The following is a 12,227-nucleotide window of genomic DNA, read 5'->3' on the forward strand; positions in this document are numbered from 1 at the left end:
GAGCTAATGCATGAGGACTCTAGATTGGAGTATCTGCATCTTGTGGGAGAGAAAGTGGTGGCCGGAGATGAAACGGACGAGGATGATTCGCCGGGAGTGGAATCTGAAGTGGGGTGAATTGACTCATCGGAAACGGAACCAGGACGAAATGGAAAATAGTCGAGGGCGTCGAAGAAGCTATCTTCTAATTGATCAATTTCATGGGTTTGATTGGATTGTTCCATTGAAATTAGGGGTAAAATTAGGGTTCGGAGTTTGCTTGATATTCAAATAAACTTGAATGAAAGGGAAAGATATATGCAAATAACAGAATGCAGCAATTGTTTCACGTGGCGACTGAAGCGTGGGTATTTTTGAAGAAGAAGAAGAGAGGAGAGAGAGAGAGGAGAGAGAAAGAAGAATGAAAATCAAAAATTAAAAGGAGATGGAGAAGATGTTATTTTTTATTTTTATTTTTATTTTGGGGTTTATTTGTGATAATTAGATAATTAGGGGGGTTAATTTATAAAATAAATAAATATAAGGACCAAATTAACTCTTTTCTTTTTAAATTTTAACACCTTTAGTCAATTTTAGCTATGTTTGCTAAAAACGTTTAGCATAGACCTCTTTTTGTAAAAAAAAACCCACAGGTTCGAGTTTGTAAAACGTGTAAACCACATGCATTTTTTGTGTACTTATCCCTAAATATTTTTAGACAAAAAGTCCTCCAAATTATCTATTCACCCTCTCATTAATTGTTATACATTGAATTCAACCAAAAAAAAAGCTACAATTAAGTTTTACATAAACTGTATATTTGTAAGCTTTCCTTTTTTTTTCTCCCTTAAATACATAATTTTCTTTTTTTTCCTTTTTATTCAATGCATTATTTTCAATAGTTTCTTTTATTTTTTGATAAGTTTTCGTTAAATGGTTGTCATCTAAAATTTTGACAATTTTGATTTGGAATGTTTATATGTTACTCTTTATTATAGTTTTTAAATTTAATAAGAAAAAGTGAAGTTAAATTTATTATTTTTCTTTTTTTTTGTTTACATATAAACATAAATAATTAGAATAAGTATAAATTTAGCTCTATAGTTATTAGGGATAAGTTGTAAAAATGCTCCTAACGTTTATAACTAGGAGCAATTTTACCTCCAACATTTAAAATGATGCAATTTTACCCATAACGTTGGCAATCAAGAGCAATTTTACTCTTAATGTTGTCAAGTTGGATCAATTTGAAAAATAATAATAAAACATGTATATTTTATTCTTCATTCTGCACCAATTGCATATCGGTTCATTTAAAAAAAGTTTTCATATTTTCTGTGATTTAATAATAGGATTGGAGATTAATATGTATAACTTCGGCGTAATTTTTTGAATTTTTTTTGTACAACTCATGCAATAGACAAGAAATTCCATGTCTAATCATATGTTTATCATCGGTTACTAATTACTGATAAAAATGACTCATATGTGAAGTGTAGATGACAAGATTCACGATCGAAAAGACATTTTAGAATTATTTCTCATATTGACCCAACTTGTCTACATTAAGGGTAAAATTGCTCTTGAATGTCAATGTTATGAATAAAATTGCTCTAGGCCGTAAACGTTAGGGGATATTTTTGCACCTTATCCCTAGTTATTGGGTGAGAGAGGATTTACCCCCCCATGTATAAAATAGTGCAATCTTAAATCTAACGTTTATCATATGGTGAAATTTCAAACCTCATTACATGTCAATATGTGAGTACGGACATACGGTTTCGGTGACATAAGCGACTTTACCCAGTAAAGATAGAAGCATAATCGAGTTTTGTATTGCGAGGATTCGAGGAGGATTTTGAAAATTTATGAATAAAAAATCTGAAAATGGATTAGTTAAAAAGAAAGGGGTATTTTTATAATTTTAATTATACGCATAATATTTTTTTTTACAAATTTAATGGTTTTTATTGTAAAATAACAACTTTATATAAATTAAGTCTCACTTTACGTAAATATGTCTAAAAATAAAGAATTTACGTAAAGTTTAAATATTTCACATAAAACTTGTTTTTTTTTTGCAAAGTTAAAGATGTATTTTTTTTTTGTAAAAATACAACTTTACATAAATTATGTCTAAAAATGGAAGATTTAGATAAAATTCAAAGATTCTATGTAGGTAAAATTCAAAGATTCTATGTAAAACTTGATTTTTCATAATGTTAATGATTTTTTAAAAATACAACTTATGTAAATTATGTCTAAAAATAAATAATTTATATAAAACAGACCGAAAATGAATGGCGCTGTTGAAGCCGCGAACAAAAACATCAAAAAAATCGTGCAGAAGATGGCCTTGACTTACAAAGATTTGCATGAGATGTTACCGTTTGCGTTGCACGGGTACAGAACCACGGCTAGGACTTCCACTGGTGCAACTCTCTTCTCTCTAGTTTATGGTATGGAAGCTGTCTTACCCATAGAGGTCGAGATTCTGTCATTAAGGATTATGAGGGAAGCAGGAATAGAGGATTCGGAATGGGCTCAAAAAAGATATGACCAGCTAAATTTCATTGAAGAAAAAAGGTTGACAACAATATGCCACGGGCAACTGTACCAAAGAAGACTGATAAAGTCGTATGGCAAAAAGGTGAGACCCAGGCAGTTTCGAGAGGGGGAATTGGTGCTTAAGAAGATTATTTTAAAGAACCTAGATCCTCGGGGAAAATGGACCCCAAAATATGAAGGCCCTTATGTGGTGAAGAGGGCGTTCACGGGAGGGGCGTTAACTTTGACAAACATGGATGGCAACGAGCTGCCAAACCCCGTGAATTCTGATTCTGTCAAGAAATATTTTGCATAATTGTGCTTATGATTGTCAAACGATTGTCAAACATCTTATTCTGGTATTTGAATAACGCATGATTCTATAAAAAAAACATCTCTGATCCTCTGTCAACCATGAACACGCCCTATATACGTATATATATCATTATGCTCACATACAAGAAGTCTTTTCTTTCTATTCTTGTTTTCTTTTCTCTCGCATAATACTGATGATTTTTTTTGAAAAAAAGAGGGGAACATGATGCTAACGAATATTATTACACAAAATGGGAAGATTGTAAGAGATTTCGCTTTGTCTTAAGAACCCGAAAGGATGAAGTTTGAATAATGAATTAGCGGCGATCAAGTCTCGAAAATTGTATTGAGCCATAATGAAAGAAAGAACATTCGTAAAGGACCAGATTCCCACGATAGCACCCGCTCTAGAAGGATGATGAAGTGGAGAAGATGAGGTTCAACATGGACCGCTTTGGGCAGCATAAGCAAACGCTTACCAATAGTATGGAGGGAATCAGACTTACTTCTTAGACAATCGAGGTTCGAATAAATGAGTCCAGGGTGAATAATCCCTACTTGGGACATTCCTTCAGGCGGTCAAAGAAACTGAAAAAGGTGATAAACAAAAATGAAGTAAATTTGCTTGTCATGCATCATACCCCATAGAACAAAAACACATGTGCACCTTCTTTCTGAGAACCACTGCATACACTAGTTGCCTCTTTTAGAATGTCTAGAATACATGGTAGATATAGAATTTAAAGAAATGTCAGGTCCAACGTTTTCCAAAAAAAAAAAATAGGTATTTTTGGAAAACCTAGTCCACGGATTTGTGTTGAAATGAAGATGAAGCAAACCTAGAAGTCGCTGGTCATTGCTTAGGGTATCTTCTATATTGATAGCTTCTTGCTGTTGACGATAAAGTTCCGCTTTTTCGAGAAAGGACTTCAAACTGATCTGAAAGGTTATATATCCGAAAGTTATGTCGCTAATTACCACTTTAGAGAAACGGTAGAGAGAGAGAAAGGGTAGAGAGAGAAGAGTTGAAGGAAGAAGACGAGGTTAATTTAGTAATTCTATAAGGACAAGGCTATTTTAGTAATTTCATAAAGAGTGAATCCCACTTTTTTTAATGCTACAATGAAAAATACTGATGTGATAACTTTGACTTGCGTTGATCGGTCATAAAAAACGGTTGTACACTATCACTTGAAGATTGTATATTTTAATGTGACAAATTTTTTTATTGTACAACAAAGTGTGAAAATAGATAAAGGTTGGAGAACACTCGTATAATTTAGCCAAGGATATACATATGCGCCCCTAAAACCTCTCTCTATTTTAATATCCAAAAATACCCTTTCCATTCCATCCCAAAATGGATACTCGCCATTCTCTGTGGTTGAAAATATGCTGTTATCCAACCCCTCAATGGCATCGTCTCTTGCTTTCACCATTGCTTCTCTTCCAAGCACAAAGGTAACACTCAAATAATACTTCCTCTTGCCCCCCTCAATATTTGTTTACTATTAATTACAATTGTTCGATCCTATAACCCTGTGGAATCACTTATTTATCAGTCATATATGTAGAACTTCATTGTTTTGACACTCCAATGCAGGTTCAGAAATGCTATAGTTTTACTTCAAAGACGCATACTCATCTTCCGGTTCAAAGAATTAGTGGTCGCAGATGTATCGCTTACTCAGGTTCAAGAAATGGCAACTCAGTTGAGTTTGATGTGCCATTTCCTCGAGATTACGAGGAGCTTCTTGAACAGGTACTGTGTCGATTTTTAATTTCTGTTTTAAACAACTATAAGGAGGCTTGTTTGATTCATCTTTAGTTAATAGAACCTTTAAATTCATTCAACACTATTTTCCTGAACTGTTTTGGGGACTATCTGTTCCACTTTCATCTGTTTTCGTTTTAGTAGATTACGAGGAGCTTCTTGAACAGGTACGGTGTCGATTTTTAATTTTTGTTTTAAACAACTATAAGGAAGCTTGTTTGATTCATCTTTAGTTAATAGAACCTTTAGATTCATTCCACACTATTTTCCTGGACTATCTGTTCCACTTCCGTCTGTTTTTGTTTTAGTAGAATGATTGCTCATTTTTGGTTTTGTAACTACTAACAGGCAAAAACAGCAACTCAATTGGCTTTGGAGGACGGTAAACAACTGATGGTCAGTTTAATTACTGATAAATCGATTCAGATGTCCAAAGAAACTCAGAAATAGTTTTACCAGTTGTATCACTAATTGTCAGTGACCTCAATGATGTTACAGGAGATTGAATTTCCAACTGCTGGGCTTGAATCTGTTCCAGGTTCTCTTGGATTGCCTTTTTTTTTTTAATCTTGTTTAGGTTTCATTATAATTTTAGCTTCATCTGAATTTATGACCTCTTCTCAGGTGATGGTGAAGGAGGTATAGAAATGACTGGAAGTATGCAGTTAATTCGTGAATTTTGTGACCGCTTCGTAAGTCCAGAGAAAGCTACACGAACCAGAGTAGTAAGTATTTAGTTTCTATTTAGTTTTGTTATGCTTGCTCTCTGATTCACTAAATCACTATATGCTTGAAGCTATGTTTGTTCTGGATCCTTTACCTATACGTGAGTAACAAAAATAAGACTGAGAGATCATGTAACCTAATTTTTCCTATCTTCACAATGTCTGATAGAACTTCTCCAGAGTAATTATACTCTATATTATGAAAGGGAAAGTTATAATAAGACCTGACAATCTCCCTGTACAGTTTCGAAGGACCGATGGCAAAAGAAAAGAAGGGTGAAAGGATTTTCCAATGGGATATTTAGGAATAATGACTAGAACTACAGTGGAAGCAGAAGAAAAAATGTTATATATATTGAAGTTGCTCTCATTTATCTCCTTACCACGCAAACAGCTGCATAAACAGCAATTTGTAAAGCTACTTTGCCTTCTTTTTGCGTATTCTCGTGGTTTTGCAAAGAAATATTAGAACGTATGGAAGTGTAACGTGTCAAAGAGTTTCAAGAAATTGATTTATATTTAAACTTGCAACTTGCGGTTTGGTCCTTTAGTTCATGCTAACGATCAAGCTGGGTACATTGACAAACTTTTAAGATGGCTTAGAATAATGACAATTATCTACTGAAGCAAGTTGGTTTACAGCCTATCAGTAGGTAGAAAGCTTTTTTAATAGGTTATAGGTCTTGCATACTTACGGATGTAGAATTGATCATGTGAAGACCTTGCAAAACCTATTAGTTTAGCATGTTTTTATGCGTGAAAAGCTGGTTAATGAAACCACTAGGCGCAATCGTATCTGCTTGGGCTGAAGTTGTGATTCATGCTAGGGGACCACTCTGATTTTGAAGGGTACTATATGCATGCCCTTGTGAGATTTTCCATTAGATAGTATAGTAAGAGATGAAGAAAGCCACAGACCCAGGCCAGGCTTCTGGTTTTCAATATCACACACTCCTTATCTGGTCTCGAACTATGGATCATAAATTACAGTAGAGTCGCTCGTTCTCATCTAATTTTTTTCAGTCACCTGCATCAATATTTCATTTAGTTCAGTGTATGATGGGTTGTAGTTAAGGTTTTACTTTACCATTGTTTATTTCTCAACTTATAGTTTGGTTGGTGTCATTCTGACATTGAATTTTGCTAGGATTGGTTTTAGCTTCATAAAATATTTTAAAGTTTAAGATGTGAAAATTTTATTCTTACCTTCATGCCTGGATCTAGTACCGGTATCAGCTATCTTTATAGGATGATAGTGTTTTTCTTTCCTCTGTTTCAGAGGTGAATCTTTGAAAATCTAGTTCAATTTCTCTTTTATAGTACTTTCGGGATTTAATATGAACCTCGGCATCAACTTTTTCCAGTTCTTTCCAGAGGCAAATGAAGTTAAATTTGCAAGAGAATCGGCCTTTGGAGGATCTTCCCTTAAGTTAGACTATTTGACGAAGCCATCATTTTTCGAGGATTTTGGTTTTGTTGAGAAAGTCAAAATGTCAGAACGTGTGAAGGCAGAGGATGAATTATTCCTCGTGGCCTATCCATATTTTAATGTCAATGGTATCTTCAGCAATCCCATCTTGAGGACTTAATTCTACTGGATTTACAGTTTTGCTATTCATTTGCCATTCAGAAATGCTTGTGGTGGAAGAGCTTTATAAAGAAGCTGTTGCTAACACAACCCGGAAACTGATCATATTTAATGGAGAACTTGACCGCATAAGATCTGGCTGTATCCTTTAGTTTTTTTTTTGTTCAAGAACATTTGTGTTAGATAAATCAAGTTTTATGCTGCTCAAATTATCGTTGTCCTTGAATGAAAAAAGATTATCCACCTTTTTTCTATCCTAAGTTGGCCTCTCTTTTAAAGACACTCTTCCCCTTGATGGAGACTGTGTACTACATACATAATTTCAAGGGCCGAAATGGAGGGACTCTTTTCAGGTCTGTAGCTGATCTTCCTTTCAGATTATGAAGTCATAGCTTAAACTAATTTATCTAAGACAGAAAAAACCTTTCTCATCATTGAATAACTGTTGTTTTAGATTGAAGAGTCCATCTGTTATTGAGAGTTTTAAATTGCAATTTCTAAATCATTTTCCTTAACAGGTGCTATCCCGGTCAGTGGAAAGTCCTTAGGAAAGTAAGGAATGCAAATGTGTGTTTGCATCAGCAGGAAGTTATGCCATCCCTAAAGGAAGTTGCCTTGGACATTCTCACATGAGCTTGAGAATTTGGTACTCCAACAAATTCTGAATGGTAACTTGTGAATTTGAGATTTATCATTTTACAGTATTGTTCAAGTATGTTGAGAATATGTGCTTACAAATTGCAAGTAAGTTTTTTCTTCATTAAAATTTTCTAACTGCAGGTTAGTTCCAATGAGATTTCTTTCTTGAACAAAAATCCAGTTTTTGATTGCTTTGCTTCATTCTTCCTATGTTGGTAACAAAATGCTTAGTTATATGCCAAATTTTGAAGGAGTTGTTGGACTTGCGCTGGGTGATGGAAAATTGATCCATTTTATTGGTTAATATTCTGGATTTACTACACAGAATCCCGGGAAATGTATTACATTTTTTTTCTTTTACAATGAAAAAGCATTTAGATTCTGACCGAGTCATCAGCTTAAAATATTGATAAATTTTTATTGATAGCCTTGTAAGTATTTGCTCCTTTTGCACCACTAACTGACTGTTGGTATTAGTAATTATCAGATTTTATACGAGTGTAAATTGTATGTATTGATTCAAATGATACAAACAAATAACATGTATATTTTACAGGGATAAGTACAAAAAAAAAAAAAAAATGCCTGTGGTATACATTTTTTGCGAATTCGAACTTGTGGTATTTTTTTTTTTTTTTGCAAACAGAGGTCTGTGCTAAACGTCGTTAGCAAAGAACGGATATTTTCACTCACTTCGTTATTTTTGATGACGTGGCACTTTGACCCAAATTTTGACCAGGGGCAAAATAGGGATTAAATTAAAATATTTGATATTTAAACCCCAAAATGAAATCCCCAAAATCGCAACTCCCATTCTTCTCCCCCTTTCCCTAATTCGATTATCCTCTCCCAAAATTGCAAACCCTAATTCCTTAATTGGATACCCAACACTTCCCTTTCTGGCACGAATCGGAAATCTCCGTCCACCGTATTGTAATTCCGAACGCGTTGTGGTAGGATGAGTCGAACATCCTCAAATTCGTGGGTGCAGGGAAGTCAAGAAGAATTACCAGGACCTCTGAGATGCAATTGCGGATTCATTTCACCACTACGAACATCTAAGACGCCGGGGAACATGGGCAGGCGGTTTTTTGGTTGTGGGCATTTTAAGGAGGTGAATGGCTGAATTTTTTTTGAATGGATATATGAATTACCATGTAGGAGGGGAAAGATGGTGTTATTAGCATTGAAGGAGAAGAGAAAGATATACGAACAAGGTATTTCCATTGCTCAGAAAAGGATTGAAGAGTTGGAGTTGGAGTTGAGTTTGGCTAAAAAGATGGTGGCAGAAAAAGAACTCACGGTGTAGAGTCAGAGGCAAGGAAGAAGATGGACATGGAACTGCTGTATAGGAAATGTAGTTTGCTTGGTTATTGTCATAATAGGGTTAGAGATGTATTGGTTGGATTTAGGGAATAATGATAGGAAGTCTTTGGCACCCTGAATTGTTCTTGGATTTTTTTGTATGCATTTGGTATTCTGTGATACCAATTGGCATGAAATGAGATTTTGTATGAAATGGTATTTTGTGGTATGAATTGGTATTGGTATTTTGTGATATGAATTGCTTAAGTTTCATGTTGTTCTTGATGACACAAAATGGGAATGTTTGCTTAATCTGTTGGTTAGCATTATGTAAAGGTATTTGGTAAACTGAAGTAGGTTCTTTAGGTATGGTTTAGGGTTGATATTGGTGACATTAGTAAGCATAATAATTATGTATTTGCAATGAAGCTAAGGTTGTACTTTATGGTCACAAAATTGACACAAAACTGTATTGTAGAAACCTGTAATTGACAAAAAATGGACACATAATTGTATTGTAGGAACTGCAATTGACACAAAATTGACACATAATTGTAAGCATGACACAAAACCTGTAATAGAAGATGCATTACACAATCAGTAAATAAACATAGAAGATGCATTACAAAAGCAGTTAAGTCAACATTGTTCCAACGTCTTAACTAAACCTGTAATTACATACACAAAAACAGGGTACTTCAGACCCGATAGCCACATAAAATGTACTATAAGCATCCAAAAACAGGGTACTTCAGACCCGCTAGCCACATAAACAGGGTACTGCTGGGTACTTCAGACCCACAAAAAAACATTTAACATACTATAAGCATCCAAACAGTGCACTTTAGGGTACTTCATACCCACAAAAACATCTAATCCCAATCTCATCTTTTCAACCTCCGCAAGATATCTTCGAGTGTCATCCTGCTTGCCCTGGGAGGCTGTGAACTCGCCATAGGTTGGGGCTGCGAACTTGAAACTGCAGGTATGCTTGTAGAGAGTGGAGTTGAGGCTGGTTGTGGCTGTGACAATGGTGTTCTTACACGCCTCCTTGGCAATGCAGATGATGAAGGCCGAGATGATGGTGCAGATGTACGAGCGTTCTTCTTTGGTCTTCCAGCCCGTCTAGGGGGTGAGGACTATAAAAAAAACATGAAAACTACATCATTAGATCAAAAAGTTAGATAATGTAAACAAATGACCATGTCTACCTGATATAACCTTACCTGGACATTCAATTCTTTGTTTTTGGCTCTTCTCATCCTCCTTTGCCAGCCGATTTCGCCTGTAACAGACGCGGTACAACCTTTAACATTATGCCCTTCTTTCTTGCGATTCCAACATATGACAATTCCTCCTGCTCGTTTTACCTTGTATGGATTTCTCGGTTCATCAGACCGCCTAGTTCTTTTCTTCTTAGGCCTTCCTGCAGGTTTTTTCACAACCCATGGGTGGATATCTGGAAGATCTGTTTTCTCCCATTCCTATTTGCTTGGTATTGGTGACATTATATGACTGTATACACTTAAGTAAACAGCTTTGGAGAAGTACTCATGCACATATATCTCAGGCATCTCCCTATTCCTGAAAATAGCGGATATTGCATGTTTGCAAGGGATACCACTAATATCCCACATCCTACAGCTACATGTCCTATCTTGCAAATTAACAACACTTGTGTAATCCCCACAATCAACAGAATAAAGCTTATGCCCATCAGGAGTCGCGATACAACCTCTAGCACTCAATTTGAGCTTCTCCAGCTTCTCTTGATAGTAAGGACAAATATCACCCCTATATTTCTTCATACCTTCAGCATTCACATGAATTCTCTTCATCATTTTCTTCCTAATCCACTCAAAGCAACTAACCACAGGTTTATCCCTACTCTTCTTAATATAAGCATTGAAGCACTCACTCATATTGTTTTGCACAGCATCGGATTTAGTTTCAACTGAGAAAAAGCACCTAGCCCATCTCTTGGGATCTTTCTCCATCACCCATGTCCATGCTGCTTCATCAAATACCTTAAGCTTATCCATATAATGTTCCCACAACCTAACAGTCCCAGCTTTAGCAGCATCCCACAACAGCTTTTTGTACTCTAGTCCTTTGAATATGAGCTTCATGTTGTCATACATGTGCTTCACACAGAACCTATGCTCTACTCCAGGAATCAACTTCTCCATAGCTTCAACCAAACCCTGTACACATACATAAACAATTATCAAAATCTATCGTATTCCATAATAATTAGATCAAACTTAAATGAAACAAAGGTATTGTTACCTTTTGCTTATCAGACATAAAAATCCACTTTGTTGCCCTGGGATTTCCAAAATCAGTGAATAGATTCTCCAAGAACCACTCCCACGATGCTTTGCATTCACTGTCTACCATTGCCATAGCCAATGGATACATTTGTTCGTTTCCATCTCTTGCCACAGCAGACAAAATTTGGCCACCCAATGGTGTTTTTAGAAAGCATCCATCAAGCCTTATTATTGGTCTCAAGCCAGACTTAAAACCTTCTAGCTGTGCACTGAACCTCACATACATATATTAGAAAGTAACTATCTCCTTAAGTAGCCTTGTAATCTCTCCTTCTCGAGGCACCTCAACCCTTTCAAACTCAAGCTCAGTTTTAAATCTTACCCTGCTACCAGGCATCTATTTCTCTATTGTTGCACCATAATCAAACAATCTCCTGTATTGCTCCATTGCAGCTCCATCAACTAACTTATTTGCAAGGTTTATTGCTCTGTAACACTTTGCTGCAGACACCTCAGATCCTAATTCCCTTTGCACCTTATTGCCGAGCGCATCAACATCATAACTGGGATTGTCCCTCAAGTCCTCAAGGTATTTCTCTGCAATGTAAGAAGAACCTATAAGCCTGTTTTTGTTATCCCTAGGACACTGATGGACTGGCTGAAATGTCTTCACTTGAAATGTGTCATATCCACGTAGCTTAGAAGCATGCACTTTGAATCCACATTTATACTTGCACCTAACTATCACCTTCTGTTGATTGTTATTCATGAAGATGTAGTCATAGCCATTCTTGATTGACCAATCCTTCAGAGCCTTCCTAAACACACGCACATTAGTAAACCTCATACCTACACATAGCTCGGGATTGGCAGAACCAGTATTCTCATTGAAGTCCGTATAGTGTGGACCTTCATCATCAGAGCCCTTCAAACTATGCAACTCATCACTATCATATCCTCTCTCATTAAATTCTGCCATATCGTCATCCTCTAAATCATTGGCATCTGCATCTGTCCTTGGGATATCTCCAACTGGTTCTACTTCTTCCTCTAGAGATTTTGACTCACTCTCCTCCTCATTA

The 12,227-nt window shown here is 35.8% G+C and overlaps 1 protein-coding gene across 2 annotated transcripts; it reads left to right on the forward strand.

Annotated features, from left to right (window-relative positions):
- Positions 1-4,178: 4,178 nt before the first annotated feature.
- On the forward strand, positions 4,179-7,956 carry LOC136234196 (protein LPA3). 2 transcript variants are annotated; one of them, XM_066023988.1, is made up of 10 exons: positions 4,179-4,302; positions 4,445-4,603; positions 4,964-5,011; positions 5,114-5,153; positions 5,240-5,340; positions 6,705-6,897; positions 6,947-7,069; positions 7,164-7,281; positions 7,447-7,596; positions 7,709-7,956. In XM_066023988.1, the coding sequence occupies exons 1-9, from the start codon at positions 4,234-4,236 to the stop codon at positions 7,559-7,561; spliced, it is 966 nt and encodes a 321-aa protein (XP_065880060.1). In that variant the 5' UTR covers positions 4,179-4,233; the 3' UTR covers positions 7,562-7,596; positions 7,709-7,956. The 2 variants fall into 2 exon arrangements, with proteins under 2 accessions (XP_065880060.1, XP_065880061.1); XM_066023989.1 differs by having other exon boundaries at positions 6,971-7,069.
- The last annotated feature ends 4,271 nt before the right edge of the window (positions 7,957-12,227 follow it).

The sequence above is a fragment of the Euphorbia lathyris genome, chromosome 6 (genome assembly GCF_963576675.1).
Source record: "Euphorbia lathyris chromosome 6, ddEupLath1.1, whole genome shotgun sequence".
In the NCBI taxonomy this organism is placed as follows: Eukaryota; Viridiplantae; Streptophyta; class Magnoliopsida; order Malpighiales; family Euphorbiaceae; genus Euphorbia; species Euphorbia lathyris.